The following is an 18,180-nucleotide window of genomic DNA, read 5'->3' on the forward strand; positions in this document are numbered from 1 at the left end:
TATATGCGGGAAGTGGATTAAGCTAATCATCAAGGAGTAGATATATCATCCTACCATTTGTTCTTTAGGACCAGCCAATTGAAGTTGACTATCCTGATCAGTAATTGACGCTTGAATTGGCAAACAAACGAAAAACGAATTTAGTTAATGGTAGAAGTAATAGGAACTGGTGCCTTCATTTCATTTATGCATCCTATCACAACAGGAACAACTATTACCTGCAGGAAGCCATATAGGCCGTTGCTGACGCTCGCTTCGTTATGGCGGGTATCACATGAATCAGATCTACAATATCAGAAATCCTTCTCTTAACTCCTCATGAAGAACCAATAGCATTGTCGAACCATCGCTTATCCCAGAATAACAAAGTGCAACTTACTCTTAACCAGATTAGATCAAGGACCAACAACAAACAATAAAAGATTAAGAACAACTTATATGCAATAAAGGTATGAGAGAGAATAAATCTTTACATAAGACGGCTATAAACACTGGAGCATAAATAAACAACACCTTTAAACACAAATAAAAAGGGTTCAGGGTTCAATGCATAGTGGGCTCAGATTTGCCTTTTCTCGATCATATAATCTACCCCCATCATCTCTTATCACCAGATCAACTTGTTTATACAGTGAAGCTGCCCTGGTTATCACTCAATAAGAATGACCATCCAAGGACAGAACAATAAGTATCACAGGATCAAAAAGGATTCTAGAGACAAGAGGGAGGATCCAACTTGATACCCACAGGTGCATTGGTTGCTCAAAGGCACACTTGTTTCAGCCACAGCTAATCATCATCGCCCTAGCAAGAATGGCTTCCGACCGATGGGGCACGTGATTCAAACACGGTGGCATGAGATATCTCACCGTGGGAGCAACTATTCATTACTACAGGAGTTCGGGCTCGATCCAACGGCCAAGATCAATCCGGAGCGAGATCCGACGGCCAGAATCGCATCAGGAAATCAATCCGATGGCCGAAGGTGCTTGAGCTCTGAGGAGGCTTGTAGGAACATCCTTCTCTTATTTCTGGATCAATATGTTCTTAGGAGGGTGAAACTGCCCTGGTTATCACTCATCAGAAATGACCATCCAAGGACAGAGCCACTAAAATAAGAACGTGATCAAAACAGCTCAAAGAAATGAGGGAGGATCCAAATTAGTACCCACAAGTGCCTCGATTGCTCGAGAGCATGCCTATATCAGCCATAACTGATCATCATAGCCCTGGCCATGCCCCATATAGTAGCCGAAGCAGAGCAGGGGAAGATGGAGCTCACAGAGGGAGGTTGTAGCCGAGGCAGTAGTCAATGGGCGCCGGGGTTGCACCTGAACACCGTCCAACCGGCAAGGAACCACGTCAGAGTTGCGCCTTGCACCATCCCGCCGACGAGCACGAACGCCACCGGCACCGAAGCGGCCAAGGAGGCGAGGAGGCGATGTGTAGCACATCTAGGAGCACCATCAGGGGTGGAGATGACCGGGGCCTAGTCAGTTCTCTTTTAGCTGCAATCAAGGATAAGATTTGTTAGAACATTCTTGTGGTCAAAACTTATCATCATGCAAGCAAGCCACCGATTAGCAAGCCACCAATTTAGTATCTTGTTGTGAAAACCTTGCTGATTAAATGGTTGCCTCTTTTGTTTGGCATGATTTAGTATCTTGTTTTTGCCTAATTAGCAAACCACCAATTAAAAAAACTAAAAGGAATCTCTAAGAAGACTTATATTTAGGAACGAAGGGAGTGCATGATAACAATGCCATCGTGATATTTCACCTGTGATGTACTTCTTTCACCCAGATTTAATATGTCTATCTCTAAAAACTTCATCTTACATCAGTATGTTTATGACTTCAAGAGCAAGGCATCACAAACAAAATAGCATAAAATATTTCTTTCTTCGGAACTGATTAATTTAAATGCATGCAGGTATTTACTTGTCTAGGATGTATGCAAGAATTTCTAGTAAGTTTCCGAGAGAGATCTCCATAAAATGGAACACACCAAACTGCTAGAAAGTTAACCTTGCAAATCAGTGTTCCTACAAAAGTTAACCTTACAAAGTAATGAACAATATGGGCTAGTATATTCAAAGTATTCAAAGGTGAAAGAAATAGATAATAGATAAATCACAAAATTGGCATAACTATTTGCCAACTAAAATATAAATATCCTAGGTATGCTTAAAGTTCACAACCCTACTGCTGCAATCAGCTTATGATCAACGGTGTTTTCCAAAGCAAAAAGGCAAGGAGATGCTATAACAGAATTATGACTCCAGAAAAAATATTGGCCAATTAATAGAAATCAGAGGATAACTGTAAGTGATGCATCTAAAGAAAATATGACATCAAATATTGGCCAATTAATAGAAATCAAAGCATGTCTCAACACAATAATAAAAATCCACTCGTAGAGTTTGATGCCAACCTAAAAGGATTAAGATGTCATACGGTCGAAAGAAAAGCGTACAGTTTTGCAATGCAGTTTTTTTCGTGACTCGTGACATAATGATACGTGAAGCTCTAATGTAAGTTCAGAACATATTTGTACCTCAAAGCTAGGGCATATTTGTGCTTGTCGCTGCCTCCATTATCATAGACATGGTATGGTAAGAACAGGATAACATGATAAAGTTAAACTGCTAAATGCGTATAAGTTGAATCAGAGAGCAACATAATACATGGGCATTCGAAAACAGAAGGTAAATTCTACAATGAGATTCTGTCATGGACACTGATTCCAAGGTATCATATGATATGTATGAAGCTAAATTCAAGTGTCTGATTGTAAATTCAAATAAAAAATTCATGTGGTGTCTAGCCTTAAGTTTCTTCCATTATTTAGTTATATTGTCAGTGGTCATGCAGTTCAAAGCTTAGAAATATTCAGTAAACTGATGTACTGAAACGAAGTGACTGTCATCTTTTTCTTACCTAATTCAGAATCTTCAAAGGTACATGTCATGCCATCAGTCCACATAGCAAAGATAATGATGCAGCACATGCCATCAAAACTTCCAATTTAACAATGATATGAGACACCCAACCAGTCTCACATTATCTGGTATATACACATTATTTGATGAAGTTAATAAGTTAAAAACTCATACATCTAGGCAAGGACACCATCATAATAACCTAGGGAGACCAAATCCAACAATACAAGCCAATGAACAACAGCCTATCCTTCCCTCAATCCAACACAAACAAATCCGACCCTATTTTTTTCATGTGTGAGTGGACAAACAACTCTGAAGGTGCCAACCAAAAACAGAAGACTAAGTGGACACGGACCAAGCAGACTAATTCAAATGTACCAGACTAAACTAAAGGGCACATGTCTTGTTGCATCCACACCTTCCTGATAGCACACTATGATGAGCATATTCTATCAAACAATCCTCACAAATCGACGACGCCTCGTGACATAGGACACGGAAGACCAGCACACACATCAGCAGGCCATGCCAATTGGACAACAAGAACAAAAGCATCAAGCACCCTGCACCCATGTGCAGATAAGAACAAAATACCATCCCTAGCAGGATTCGGCCAAGGATGAAAAAGCACACACCAGCAAACAAACAAGGCAGGAAATAAACCCACTAAAATCCAACCAGGGGATGTTTGCTAGCGTGCACACCCACACGAACGACAAGCACACTACACTGAGCTCAATAGAAAATATACACCGGCACACGAGCAGCAGCCTAGATATGCAAAGGAACATCAGCACAGAGAAGAAGGAGAAGAGGGGTCAACCTGCAGGTTCCTGGACGAAGACGCGAAGGCTGCCATAGATCCAATGATGAGGGGGTCGACCCAAAGAAGGAGCACCTACAAAGATTAATGGACCAGTTCGCAGCACAGAAAATGTCAAGATCTCGACTCAGCTGAAGCATACAACGAAAACCGGGTCAAAAGAAATGCTTACCCACAGATCGACGAGCGCTCGATTGGATCCGGCCCAACGACGGCAAGAACAATGAATCTGCAGGCAGAAGACATCCGAAATCAATCAGCCAAGCCACGACCAATCGAATTGAGAGAAAGCAAAAGCAACCACGGGAACCACCCAAGATCCAAAACTGGTCAGCCATGACAAATCGAACGCAGAAAAGAGGAAAGAAGCACAAGGAGAACCACCTTGACCGGCGTCACCGCGGCGCGACGCCATCGGAGACCATAGGCGAGAAACCCTAGCGACGACTCGCGGACCAGGAGCAGGATGACGGAGAGGAGAGAGAGCACCGAAACGAATCGAAATGAAGAGGGGAGGAGAAGAGGCAGGCGGCGGCGTAGGATAAGGGAGGCCACACACCCACCACCCTCCATTGCCCTGCTGCTGCTCCTCCCCGCTGCCGCCGCCATCGTGCTCCTCGTCCTCCCTCCGCTGTTGCTCATCGTCGTTGGGGAGGGGGGCTTTGCTGCGGTGGATCTGGCCGCCGACGGTGCGGGGAGGTGGGTGGCGGCGACGGCGGCGGCGATGTGGGTGGGAGGAGAGGAGGCGCGCGGGAGGGGAGGGAGGGAGGCAGCTGCGGGAGGGAGGGAGAGAGGAGGAGGCAGCTAGGTCTACGTCACAGGGGCGGCCGGCCCTTTTATACCCCCACCATGCGAAATGACTGAAATGCCCTGGTGGGGGCATAGTATTTACATTTTGTTGCCATTACTATTCATTCCAGCAGTGTTTCTTCCAGATTCGACGGCCCAGATCCTCCCACCTCTCGATCCAACGGACAAAAACGCATCAAGGGAACCGATCCAACGGCCCAGAATCGCGATCGCTGAGGAGGCTTGTGCATCCATGCTTCTCTTATTTCTGGATACGCCGTGACCGTGAGCCACTTGACTGAAAGATGATGATACACTTCGTCACAAGAGAAGAAAAAAAGAATGAAATACTTTGAAACAAGATAATTTTTATAACAAAAAGAAATAGCATGAATCTCAAGCAACAACGGACTGTGGATCCATGTACGGGATATTCCGTGCATGCTAGAAAAAACACTCTCAAGTTTTATGCACGTTCTGGAGATTGCTACAATGCATGGCACATTTTGCATTCTAACAATGTATTCACATAATTTTGAGAGAATTCTTTCTCAATGATTTCGAGATCGCTCAACATATGCCGCCGTGACGTAAACTATAGAACATGTTTGACTTATAAAAAGTAATCGGACAAATATACGAAAATGCTTATTATATATTCCGTTCAGTGAAAAGAACAAAGACGACAGTAAAAAGTAGTACATTCAATTCCTCATATTGGTTCTGATCGAAGGCTACACCATGAGGCTAACTTATTCAATCTTATTACAACTGCATGCGAGATTAACCTGAAACTTGAATACATGTCTTCTGGTGAGAATTATTAAATTTTGCTAGCATGCATATATGGAATTATATATTGATCATTTCAGGGAAGGCTCCCAGAAATTAAAACCCAGCGGCGAACTTGGACTTGAGAAGTTCCACGATCCCGGCCTCCACCCGGAGTGCCTTGGTGAGCACCGGCGTTGGGATGGGCGGGTTGGAGCCGAAGAGCGTGAGGGGCACGAAGACGATGCCGGGGTTCTGGCTGTTGAAGGAGACGACCATGGAGGCCTCGGTCTTACCGACGTTGAACTGGAAGTGCATAAGGCCCCGTGGGATGAGGAACGTCTCTCCGGCGCGCACCACCCTCGAGTAGAGCTTGTTCCCAGAGTCAAGGCTGCCGAGGATTCCAACGAGGAGCTCACCTTTCATCACGATGCCGATCTCGGTGGCACGCGGGTGGATGTGCGGCGGGTTGGTGCCCCCTGGCGCGAAGTCCACGCGGTTCATGGACACACCCAGTGTGTTGGTACCGGGCCACTCAGCCACGTCCAGCTCCGTCACAGCCGAGCCGTTCGGAGTGGACGTGTTGCCGGCCTTGGCCAGCTTGGATGAGAAGAGGAAGTCGTCGCCGGCCTCCGACATGGGCTTGCACGTGTGCCCGTTCACCGAGACCGCCTTGCCGTCGAGGTCGGCGACGCAGAAGTCCTGGAGAGGATCAGGGTCGGTGGCTAGGACGGTCGAAGCTAGGAACAGCATGGCGAAGAGGGCAGCTACTAGGGTTTTAGAGCACCCCATTGCTTGCTATGCAACTGATCAGCTAGAGTTTGTTGATGGATAGTGTGTAAGGCACTGGTGGTTGCTGCTAAGCTGTGGTGGATGAGTGAGTAGTGAGGCATATGGAGCCCTTTATATAGGGGATCGGTTCACGCAACGAATGCATGGAGCTAATTATTAAGCTATGCATGTCGTCACCGCATGCATGTGCAAATGGACACATGAGGCAAGAGTTTATTAAACATATAGTAGTGTTACTTGCGTGGAGATCTCACCTTGTGATGAAAATGGAGATGCTCAGGGTCAGCGTCGGGATGAGGTAGCTTGTGATGAAAATGGAGACGGGGCAAGGTCAGAGTCAAGGCCACTGCCGGCTGCTAAGGAAATGGGACCAACGTACAGATAAACCAGGAGGTGTTTCTCGATGGAGTATTGCGCTTGGAAACGGCGGGTTCATAATATTCGTGCACACCTCTACTTGTCAATCATATGGATTTCGTCTAGGCTTATGAAGTTCAGGGGCCGGCGTGCTGATGGTGAAATGCCAGTGTCTTCAAGCACTAAGTCCTTTGCTCCGTTGATGTGATGATCAATCCACCATTATGCTGTTGAAGGCCTTTTGGTACTCCTTCGGTCCCTCAGATCCATATTACCTGTCGCTGGTTTAGCACAAAGTTAGTACTCCATTCGTAAATTAATATAAAAGCGTTTAGATCACTACTTAGTGATCTAAATGCTCTTATATTAGTTTACGAAGGGAGTACTTCTCAGCGAACAAGCGACCATGGTGCGAGCATTTCATTCTGCAAGTACATACACGTAGGTTAATTTTGCATTTCTCGATAGGCTGTATCCACCCATTTTTCTCTGTCGTTGGGCTTGGACGACTGCAACGTGTGTTGCCATTAATTTCAACCGCGCTGCAAGCTATTGGATCGTCAAGGCAGCCGTTGGGCGGTCGCCGGTTTATCTGCGGTTGTGTACTCGCTGAAGGGACGTCTCCATGCTAACGTTTAGCCAGCGTGTAGCATGATGGTCAGAGGTGGGAAGCTTCTCCGGCCTCAAATAGTTTCTTGTTTTGTTTCTCTTCTTTGTGGCTGCGATCGATCGACGACTTGCCAATAATAGCACGTTCGAGCAGAGAACGGATTCTCGTTGGCTACGTGAGCAAATCAATGGCATGCATATCGATATCTCCACACAGCTTAAATATTCGCCAGACGCCAGCCAAACAGCGAAAACATGCTTGTCAGAGTGACTATCAACGAACCTGTTGTGTCCAAGAGTCAGAGTTTCTCTTCTGACCGCGATCCAGCCAGCGCACCGGCCCGCCTCTCCCTTTCTCCAAGTCTCCTGAGTAGCCGGCCGGCTGGCCCCTCCCCCAGTTCACGTCCCAGCATGTCACCGACCCATCAATCATGCATCACCGATCGAGGCCTTCCGCTTCTCTCCATGTCTCGATCGTGTCAACTCGAAAGGAGCAGCATTTCTACCGAGTGTTGCAAGGCACCCTCATATTTTATTAGCATATGTGGACATTGTATAGAGACTGTGTCAATTAATTCGAATCAAAGAGAGTGTTAAATTTGTGTTCAAAACAAATATTTTCTTTATACTCTTATACAATTGATTTGTACCCCCTTCGTTCTATAATATAAGAGTGTTTTTTTTACACTAAAACGCTCCCTTCGTCCTATAATATAAGAGTGTGTTTTTTACACTAAAACGCTCTTATATTATGGTGGGACTGGGACGTATGGAATACTTTGTTTTATTAGCCAAAGTTCGATCCAAAATAGTACGATGCCTTACAAACCATGATCAAGGGAGTATATGTCATGTAGGCTAGACTGCATTTTACTCGCAAAATCGCTAAAAACTAAACTTTACACCTCCATTGCCCATGGCTTTTACACATCCAAAATTTAGAACACAGTTTCCTGTTTACAAATTTTAGGCTACACATTGCTATTTTTTCAAACACCAATGGCTAGTGGCGAAGCTAGAAGGACGTTACGTCTGGAACTGTGCTACGTTGAATGATAAACTTCTCTGTTTTTTCTAAATTTTGTATGAAGAAAATCCAAGGGAAATTGTTACTAGGCTTAGGGCTATAACCCTAACTGCCCCAGGCCTGTCTCCGTCACTGCCAATGGCCACCCCCGATTTAGTTCTCATTCTTAAAACAGAACTGACTCGCGCCCTGGTCCGTCAAGCTATCTCAAAATCTTCTTACACCTTGGAACCAACATGTGGTTGTATTTCTATTCCACCAGTGACTGCGTCGATAGCGAAGTCCTTGCTGACTTCGCCATTCTTGAAGCTCCACGATTCTAGTCGTAAGTAGACTAGAATCGTTGCACGCTTACATGCTCACTCATCCTTCCCACCTTGGCATTTTCAGAACATATTGCCCACCTCTCTTAATCCTCATAAAACACTAACCAATATTTATAATATCTGCACAAAGATTGCTCGAACTGATATTTTTGCGTGACTCCCTCCGTTTCCAAAGTACAAGTATATTGGGCTTTTGAAAACTCAAACTTCTTAATCTTTGAAAAAAATATTTTGTTATTTTCTAAAGGAAAACACTATCGGTCAGCCGGCGGATTAGCAAGCTTGTGTCTGCCGCCTTCATTGAACGCCACGCGTCCCACATGACGTGGTGAACCGTCCCCATGATCTCTGCTTTCTGCAATAACGCCTCTGTTGCAAAGAAAAAAATGCAACAAGACCTCTGTTACAAAAGCAATTAAATTGCAACAAGGCCCCTATTGCAAAAAATATATAACAAGATATCTATTGCAAAAAAAATTGTAGCACGACCTCTGTTACAAAATAACTGTAACAAGATCTTTATGGCAAAAATAAATTTGCAACCTGACATATGTTTTCAAGAAATTTCTACAACCTAACTCGTGTTGCAAAAAATTACTGCAACACAAGCTTTGTTGCAGTGGTAGAGGGTGATGCTCGCCGCTCAATCCACCATATCTGACGTCTCGCGAGGTGGCGGATCTTTTAAAAAGATCCGCCTGCCGACGCGTAGCAGTGCCCTTTTCTAAAAGGTGTATTAATCTTTTGAAAAGTTAACAAAATATAATGATGTGTATTGTTTTTTCTAAAAGTCAAACTTCTTAATCGTTCTTAAAAATAAATTATCTTCGATATTTTGAAACGAAGGGAGTATGAATAGTTGTGGGTACTGATGTGACATTTTTGTATGAGTAATAATATGATATTCTTTCACGAGTACTTGTGGTGAACTGGTGGTTACTAATAGTTGTGTTTATCCTTCTACGTAGCCATTTTTGCCTGAATTTCGAAATTCTAGACGAAATCAAGATGATTGATGAGTAGAGGTGTACACGAATCTTGTGAACAACTGTTTTCAAGCGCAATGCTCCATTCAAATACACCTCCTCGTTGCTCTGTTCGTAGGTCCCATTTTCCTTAGCAGCCGGTATGGCCTTGACTTCTGACCTTGGGCCATCTCCATTTTCATCACAAGTTGAGATCTCGACGCCAATAATATCAATAACCTCAGCAAAATAACACTGCTTCCAGTGTTCCCACATGCGGCACATGCAGGCGGTGAAGACATGCATAGCGAGCACCATGCATACACATGCACATGCATCCAGGCCCTATATAAAGGACTCCATATGCCTCATTGCTAACTCATCCACCACAGCTTAGTTGCAACCACCAGTGCCTTGGACACTCTCGATCAACAGACTCTAGCTGATCAGTCCTACCTAAGCTTGTTCCCTAGCAGCAATGGGGTGCTCCAAACTCATAGCTGGCATGTTCACTATGCTCCTCCTTGCTCCGGCTGTCCTGGCCACCGACCCTGACCCCTCTCCAGGACTTTTGTATGGCCGACCTTGACGGCAAGACGGTCTCAGTGAACGGCCACCCATGCAAGCCCATGTCGGAGGCCGGCGACGACTTCCTCTTCTCTTCCAAGCTGGCCAAGGCCGGCAACACATCCACCCCGAACGGCTCCGCTGTGACGGAGCTCGACGTGGCTGAGTGGCCCGGTACGAACACGCTGGGCGTGTCCATGAACCGTGTGGACTTTGCGCCTGGAGGCACCAACCCGCCACACATCCACCTGCGCGCCACCGAGATCGGCATCGTGATGAAAGGTGAGCTCCTCGTTGGTATCCTTGGCAGTCTCGACTCCGGGAACAAGCTCTACTCCAGGGTGGTGCGCGCTGGAGAGACGTTCCTCATCCCACACGGGCTCATGCACTTCCAGTTCAACGTCGGCAAGACGGAGGCCTCCATGGTCGTATCCTTCAACAGCCAGAACCCGGGCATTGTCTTCGTGCCACTCACGCTCTTTGGCTCCAACCCACCAATCCCCACGCCGGTGCTCACCAAGGCGCTTCGGGTGGAGGCCGGGGTCGTCGAACTTCTCAAGTCCAAGTTCGCTAGCGGGTCTTAATTCCTGGGAGCCAGCCCTGAAATGATCAATACATAATTCCATATATGCATGCTAGCGAAATTTAATAATTCTCCACAGAAGACATGTATTCAAGCTTCTGGTTAAGCTCCATGCAGTTGTAATAAAATTGAATAAGTTAGCCTCGCAGTTCAGCCTTCAGAACCGATACGAGGAATTGAAATGTACTACTTTTTATTGTGGTCTTTGTTCTTTTCATTGAGCAAAATATATAATTATCTTTTTTTGCAATTTTGTCATGTTGCCCTTTTATAAGTCAAACATGCTCTCAAGTTTACGTCGCCACGGCGTGGTGCACAATCTTCAAACAATTTATATAACATGTTCTCAAGTTACGGAAATATATTGTCAAAATGTAAAATGTGTCGGTTCAATGCATTGTAGCAATCTAGACAATGTAGTGGGTTTTTTCTACCATGCACAGGGTATCCCATATATATGGATCCATCATCCGTTGTTGCTTTGAGATTCGGGCTACTTTTTTGGTTGTTGTCAAATTGATCTTGTGTCATAATGATTCGGGCTTCTTTTTCTTGTTTCAGTGTATCATCCTATCTCAGTATGTACCAATAATAAAATACACTTGTTTTAGATTAGATTTGTTGATAAACGGCGATACACAACAAACCATTATGATACACTTCTGAACGAGAGTAAAAACGTAATGCAACACTTTGAAAGAAGATAAATTTTAACAACAACCCAAAAAGTAAATGCATCCACCTCTTCCTTTTATTGTTTCATAGTGAAAAATCCCAATTTCTCGAACAAGGAACTGGGGCCAGAGGGCTTTTTGGCGTGCTTTTATCAGATTTGTCGATCTATTATCAAGGATGCTCTTATGGCGGCGACCCAGCAGATTGCTCGTGATAATGGTAGGAATTTTCATTCCCGCAATTAGGCCTACATTTCTCTCCTCCCTAAGAAAGATGGAGTGGCCAATATTGCAGATTTCCATCCCATTAGTCTACTTCATGGGATCCCTAAGATATTTTCCAAGGCCCTTGCACTTTCTCTGGGCCCTATGTTGGATCATCTCATCGCTGATAATAATCAAAGACATCGAAGGTAATTTCATGTTGGTTAGCAAATCTATCAAGTAATTCCATCAGAGGAAGATTCCTATGCTATCCCTGAAGCCCGATGTTGTGAGGGCTTTCGACGTTGTTACATAGCCATTCTTGCTGCACAGATGCTGATTGCGGCTTTGGGGCCAAGCAGTGCATACTCAGGGGGGTGCCAGGTGTGCCATTGCACACCCAGATTTTTGGAAAACATTTTTTGACTATATAAAAATTAGCTTATTTTTAAGGCCCATACAAGCTAATTGAAATAGACTTCAACTTTGTTAAAGTGTGCACACCCTCCATTTTATTTCTAGGTCCGCCACTGGGGCTAGGTGGTGCTCTTGGATTTCGCTTATGCTTTCTTTAGCCGGTATGAGAGTTTTGATCAATGGATACCAGGGCAGTAGAATTTGGCATGCACGTGGGTTCAGGTATGGCGATCCATAATCGCCGCTTCTATTTCTTCTAATTATGGATGTCACGAATGCCATGGTGTTGAAATTTGAGAGAAGCAGCATATTGGGAACTTTGGTGCAATGGTGTGCTCGGCATATGTTATCACTTTTCGCTAATGACATGGCTATTTTTAGCAAACCTTTACCTAATGAGCTCCTTGCGGTGCAGGAGGCGTTTGGTTTGTTTAGGGGATCATCAAGCCTTGTGGCGACTTTGAATAGGACATCTATTGTTTCAGTGCGACGTGAGTTCAATGAGGCACAAAGGATCACTGCATTTTTCTCATACTAATCGCCGGTCAGATTCGACGAAGCCCGGAGGAGTGGATCACTAGTAGAAAAAGGGTCAAACGTGAAGCACATTAGTGCCGGTTTGTATTTGAGCCGGCACTAATGTATACATTAGTGCCGGTTCCAACGGCTAGCCGGGCCGCTTTCATTAGTACCGGTTCGTGGCGAACCTTTAGCACCGGTTCGTGCCACGAACCGGTACTAATGAGAGTGGTGGCAGAATGTTGTCAGAGTGGAGCCCCTCCAGCCCCTTTAGTACCGGTTCTTGGTACAAACCGGTACTAAAGGTCGTCCTACATAAACCCTTCGTCCACCCGAGCTCGCTCTGTTCTTCCCCTTTCCCCTCTCCTCTCTGTTCTTCCCCTCTTCCTCTCGAGCTCATCACACATTTTGCCCAAAATTTGTCAAGATTTGAAGGCCCCCATCCATTCAAATGATCACAAAGGTTAGCAACTTTGTCCTTTCATCTCTCATTGCTAGATTAGCTCTTGCAATGCTTTATATAGTGATTAATTTGTGAGTTTAGTAATTTGGGAGGATATATATATATATATGTGCTAGTATTTGATTTATATGCAATTTGAGGTCAAAAATAACACTTAGTTTGCATATGTAGGTGTGGTTTACTTAGTGCCTTCTAAATCTCCGTCGTAACCACCGTCGATCGCCCGCACCGTCCCGTCGCCGGCACCACCTTGTGGTGAGCCTCTTGTTCATGAAATTTTATATAAAAATTGATGTTTGTCTGATTTGGATATATAGTTACTCGTATAATTATCTTACCCGTACGTTGTTTGGTATACATATAGTGCCACGGTTTTGATATCCGTCCCCGTCGGCCCTCGTCCTTCTTATGATTCGGATGTGGTATATATATTCTCTTTTAAAACTAGTTGCATTTCGTGTTTATGACAAATTATGCCCATCAAGTTGACATAGATATTTGTATGTAGGAGGTAGTTGAACCGGAAATTCCAACCGACCCTATTGTCGAGAGGTTAAATTTAGTTGAAAGAGAAAACGAGGATTTGAAAGAAAAATTGAAAAGAATTGAGGGGGAGAAGATGGAATTGGAGTTGCATGTTGCCGATGTCGTCGATGATCACAAGATCAAGATGGAGAAAATGCGCTTGAAGATTAGAAAGATTAGAAAATATGCCATCGATAGTGAGGCTTGGTATCATTATGCTGTTGGATCCATTGTTACCTTAGTTGCGATCTTGATCGTATTTGTTGTTGCATTTAAATGCTTTAGCTAGAGAGTTATTTGTTTGTTGCATTTAAGTGTTGTATGAACTTTATGTATGAACTTGTATTAATTTGGTCTATTCGGTGTTGTGTAATGAAGATGAGCCGGCAATGGATGTACGATGACCGATGCTCTCCCTAGTTCGTTGAGGGCGTGCATACTTTTCTGCTTGCGGCTGAGGCAAACAAGCGGGCGGATGGTTTTATGCCTTGTCCATGTGCTCGCTGTAAGAATGATCACAATTACTCTACGTCAAGAACCATTTACGTCCACCTGTTTAAGTCCGGTTTCATGCCCCATTATAATGTTTGGACCAAGCACGGGGAAAGAGGGGTTATGATGGAAGACAATGAAGAAGAAGAGGACGACGACAGCTATCCTGGCCATGGGTTCCCTGAATACGATGATACAATAATGGGGGAAGAAGCTGAGCCGGTAATGCGGGAAGAAGCTGAGCCGGCAATGCGGGAAGAAGCTGAAGAAGAGGCATCAGATGAGCCCGTTGATGATCTAGGTCGGGCCATTGTCGATGCAAAGAGAAACTGCACAAGTGATTTGGAGAAGAAGAAGTTGCAGCGCATGTTAGAGGATCACAAAAAATTATTGTACCCGAATTGCGTAGGTGACAAGAAAAAGCTGGGCACCACACTGGAATTGCTGCAATGGAAGGCAGAGAATGGTGTATCTGACAAGGGATTTGGAAAGTTACTGGTAATGATAAAGGATATGCTTCCAAAGGACAACGAATTTCCTGAGAGTACGTACGAAGCAAAGAAGGCTATCTGCCCTCTAGGGTTAGAGGTGCAGAAGATACATGCATGCCCTAATGATTGCATCCTCTACCGCGGTGAGTACGAGGATTTGAACGCTTGCCCGGTATGTAGTGCATTGCGCTATAAGATCAGCCGCGATGACCCTGGTAATGTCGAGGGTCGGCGCCCCAGGAAGAAGATTCCTGCCAAGGTGATGTGGTATGCTCCTATAATACCACGGTTGAAACATTTGTTCCAAAACAAAGAGCATGCCAAGGCGATGTGATGGCACAAAGAAGACCGTAAGAAAGACGGAAAGTTGAGAGTACCCGCTGACGGGTCGCAGTGGAGAAAAATCGAAAGAAAGTACGGGAAGGAGTTTGCAGATGACGCAAGGAGCGTATGGTTTGGTCTAAGCGCTGATGGAATTAATCCTTTTGGGGAGCAGACAGCAACCATAGCACCTGGCCTGTGACTCTATGTTTGTATAACCTTCCTCCTTGGTTGTGCATGAAGCGGAAGTTTATTATGATGCCAGTGCTCATCCAAGGCCCTAAGCAACCCGGCAACAACATTAATGTGTACCTAAGGCCATTAGTTGAAGAACTCTTACAACTGTGGAATGGAACAGGTGTACGTGCGTGGGATGAGCACATGGGGGAAGAATTTGACCTAAAGGCGTTGCTGTTCGTGACCATCAATGATTGGCCTGCTCTCAGTAACCTTTTAGGACAGACAAACAAGGGATACCACGCATGCACGCACTGTTTGGACGACACTGACAGTATATATTTGGCTAATAAGAATGTGTACCTGGGACATCGTCGATTTCTTCCGAGCAGGCATCCCGTAAGAAAGAAAGGCAAGCATTTCAAAGGTGAGGCGGATCACTGGACGAAGCCTCGCCACCGTACTGGTGCTGATGTACATGATATGGTCAAGGATTTGAAGGTGGTCTTTGGAAAGGGTCCTGGTGGACAACCTGTTCCGAATGACGCTGATGAACGCGCACCCATGTGGAAGAAGAAATCTATATTTTGGGACCTGCCCTATTGGAAAGACCTCGAGGTTCGCTCCGCAATCGACGTGATGCACGTGACGAAGAATCTTTGTGTGACCCTGCTTGGCTTCTTGGGCGTGTATGGGAAGACAAAAGATACACCTGAGGCACGGGAGGACCAGCAACGTATGCACAGAAAAGACAGCATACATCAGGGTCATGCAAGCTACGCTCTTACCAAAGAAGAGAAGGAAATCTTCTTTGAATGCCTGCTCAGTATTAAGGTACCGTCTGGCTTCTCGTCGAATATAAAGGGAATAATAAACATGGCAGAGAAAAAGTTCCAGAACCTAAAGTCTCATGACTGCCACATGATTATGACGCAACTGCTTCCGGTTGCATTGAGGGGGCTTCTACGGGAAAACGTTCGATTAGCCATTGTGAAGCTATGTGCATTTCTCAATGCAATCTCTCAGAAGGTAATCGATCCAGAAATCATACCAAGGAGTGCAATGTCTTGTCAGTTTCGAGTTGGTGTTCCCACCATCCTTCTTCAACATCATGACGCACGTCCTAGTTCACCTATGCGAAGAGATTAACGTTTTGGGTCCTGTATTTCTACACAATATGTTCCCCTTTGAGAGGTTCATTGGAGTCTTAAAGAAATATGTTCATAACCGTGCTAGACCAGAAGGAAGCATCTTCAAGGGCCGTCAAAATGAGGAGGTCATTGAGTTTTGTATTGACTTTATTCCTGACCTTAAGCCGATTGGTGTTCCTGAATCGCGGCATAAGGGCAGACTGGATGGAAAAGGCACGCTAGGAGGGGAACAAATTATATGTATGGACGGACATTCTCTCACTGAAGCACACTACACAGTTCTACAGAATTCTGCCTTGGTGGCTCCGTATATGGATGAACACAAGAATTTGCTACGCTCCAAACACCCGGAGCGGTCTGATGACTGGATTACACGTGAACAAACCAGGAGTTTCGCCAGCTGGTTGCAAGCACGTACCATGCATGACACCTCTATTGAAGATGACATGTACTTGTTGTTCCAGTTACCATCTTCGAATATAATGACTTTCAAAGGGTACGAGATAAATGGTAATACATTTTACACGATCGCCCAAGATAAGAAGAGCACCAACCAAAACAGTGGTGTCCGCTTTGATGCAGAAACCAAGACGGGAAAGGAAACATATTACGGTTATATACAGGACATATGGGAACTTGACTATCGACGTGGTTTGAAGGTCCCTTTGTTTCGGTGCAAATGGGTCAATATGACACGAGGCGGGGTAACGGAAGACCCGCGGTACGGAATGACAACAGTGGATCTCAACAATCTTGCGTATGCAGACGAACCATTCGTCCTAGCCAATGATGTGGCACAGGTTTTCTATGTGAAGGACATGTCTACCAAGCCAAGAAAAAGAAAAGATAAGGAAGCGAATGCATCGTACGATGAGCCAAAGCGGCACATAGTTCTCTCTGGGAAGAGAAACATCGTGGGAGTGGATGACAAGACAGACAAGTTAGAAGATTATGAAAAGTTTGATGAAATTGCTCCATTCACAGTGAATATTGACCCGAGCATCCCGTTAAATGATGAAGATTTTCCATGGCTACGACGCAAAGGGACACACGCGAAGAAAAAGTTTCACACCCAAAGATCTGGGATGTGATCGGCTTAACTATCATCACTTTCTTCTGTGTTTCACACCCAGGAGGGAATCTCTGTAATAGTTAGGGTAGCTAGTTATGTGTTTTGGCATTTGAAACGCGAAGAAATTTTATGTGCAAGCAAATTCTTTCATGCATTTACTGATTTTTTCAGCTAAATGACCCTGAAATTGAAAAGCATTTCAAATGAACTCAGAAAAGGATGAAAGTTGGCATGGTATCATAATTTCACCCACATAGCATGTGCAAAAAAGTAGAGAGGGTTACCGCAAAAACTGGATGCGCAAAATGGACAATCTATTTCGAAGTATCAGGGTTTCGGACGAAAACTCATCCGTTACAAAGGCATTTTATTTTTTAAATAACCTAAGCATTACCAAATTGAATATAATGATAAAACACACTAATATTAAACATAAGAAAAAAAATCACTAAAAATCTATTTTCAAAATTAAGTTATTCACAAAAATAAATAAAGCAAAAAATAAGAAAAAAAAGCCCACCTACTGGGCCACAGCGGCCTGCATACGACTAGAAACCCAAATTCAAGTTGGGCCAGGATGCAGGCCCGCTAGCCTAGTAGGCCCAACAGGGCATCGCAGAAGAGGTAGGCCCAGAAGGCCTGCTTAAGAGAGGAGCTCGAGACAGCAGCGACGGCGGGGCTTATAAGCAGGTGCGAGTGCCCCTCGGCTAGCGAGGTGGGACTAAACTTTTGTGCCCCTCGCCTGGCAGCGCACACCCTTTAGTACCGGTTGGTGGCTCCAACCGGTACTAAAGGTTTAGTACCGGTTGGAGCCACCAACCGGTACTAAAGGGGGTGCGGTTCCCGCCGCTTGGCCTGGCCAAAACAGGCCTTTAGTACCGGTTGGTGGCTCCAACCGGTACTAAAGGTGCCTTCTATATATACAACACTTACGAAAATTTCATTCTCCCTCTGTTTCTTCCTCTGTTTTCCCATTGAAGCACTGCCCGCGCGCCCCGATCGATCGACGCCGTCGCCGTCGCCGCACCGTCCCCGTCGCCGCCCCCGTCCCCGTCGCCGCCCTCGTCTCCGTCGCCGCCCCGGGCCCGTCCCCGTCGCGCCGTCCCCGCGTCGCCGCCCCC

General features: G+C 45.1%; 1 protein-coding gene and 1 pseudogene across 1 annotated transcript; one reads left to right on the forward strand and one right to left on the reverse strand.

Annotated features, from left to right (window-relative positions):
- Nucleotides 1-5,193: 5,193 nt before the first annotated feature.
- Nucleotides 5,194-6,216, reverse strand: LOC119287001 (oxalate oxidase GF-2.8). The gene has a single exon (XM_037566478.1). The coding sequence runs from the start codon at nucleotides 6,117-6,119 to the stop codon at nucleotides 5,445-5,447; it is 675 nt and encodes a 224-aa protein (XP_037422375.1). The 5' UTR covers nucleotides 6,120-6,216; the 3' UTR covers nucleotides 5,194-5,444.
- A 3,585-nt stretch (nucleotides 6,217-9,801) lies between these two features.
- On the forward strand, nucleotides 9,802-10,698 carry LOC119287002 (annotated as a pseudogene).
- The last annotated feature ends 7,482 nt before the right edge of the window (nucleotides 10,699-18,180 follow it).

The sequence above is a fragment of the Triticum dicoccoides genome, chromosome 4A, assembly GCF_002162155.2.
Source record: "Triticum dicoccoides isolate Atlit2015 ecotype Zavitan chromosome 4A, WEW_v2.0, whole genome shotgun sequence".
Taxonomy (NCBI): domain Eukaryota; kingdom Viridiplantae; phylum Streptophyta; class Magnoliopsida; order Poales; family Poaceae; genus Triticum; species Triticum dicoccoides.

Coding starts and splice junctions, on each gene's coding strand:
- LOC119287001 (XM_037566478.1), bottom strand. CDS start 6,119: ATGGGGTGCTCTAAAACCCTAGTAGCTGCCCTCTTCGCCATGCTGTTC.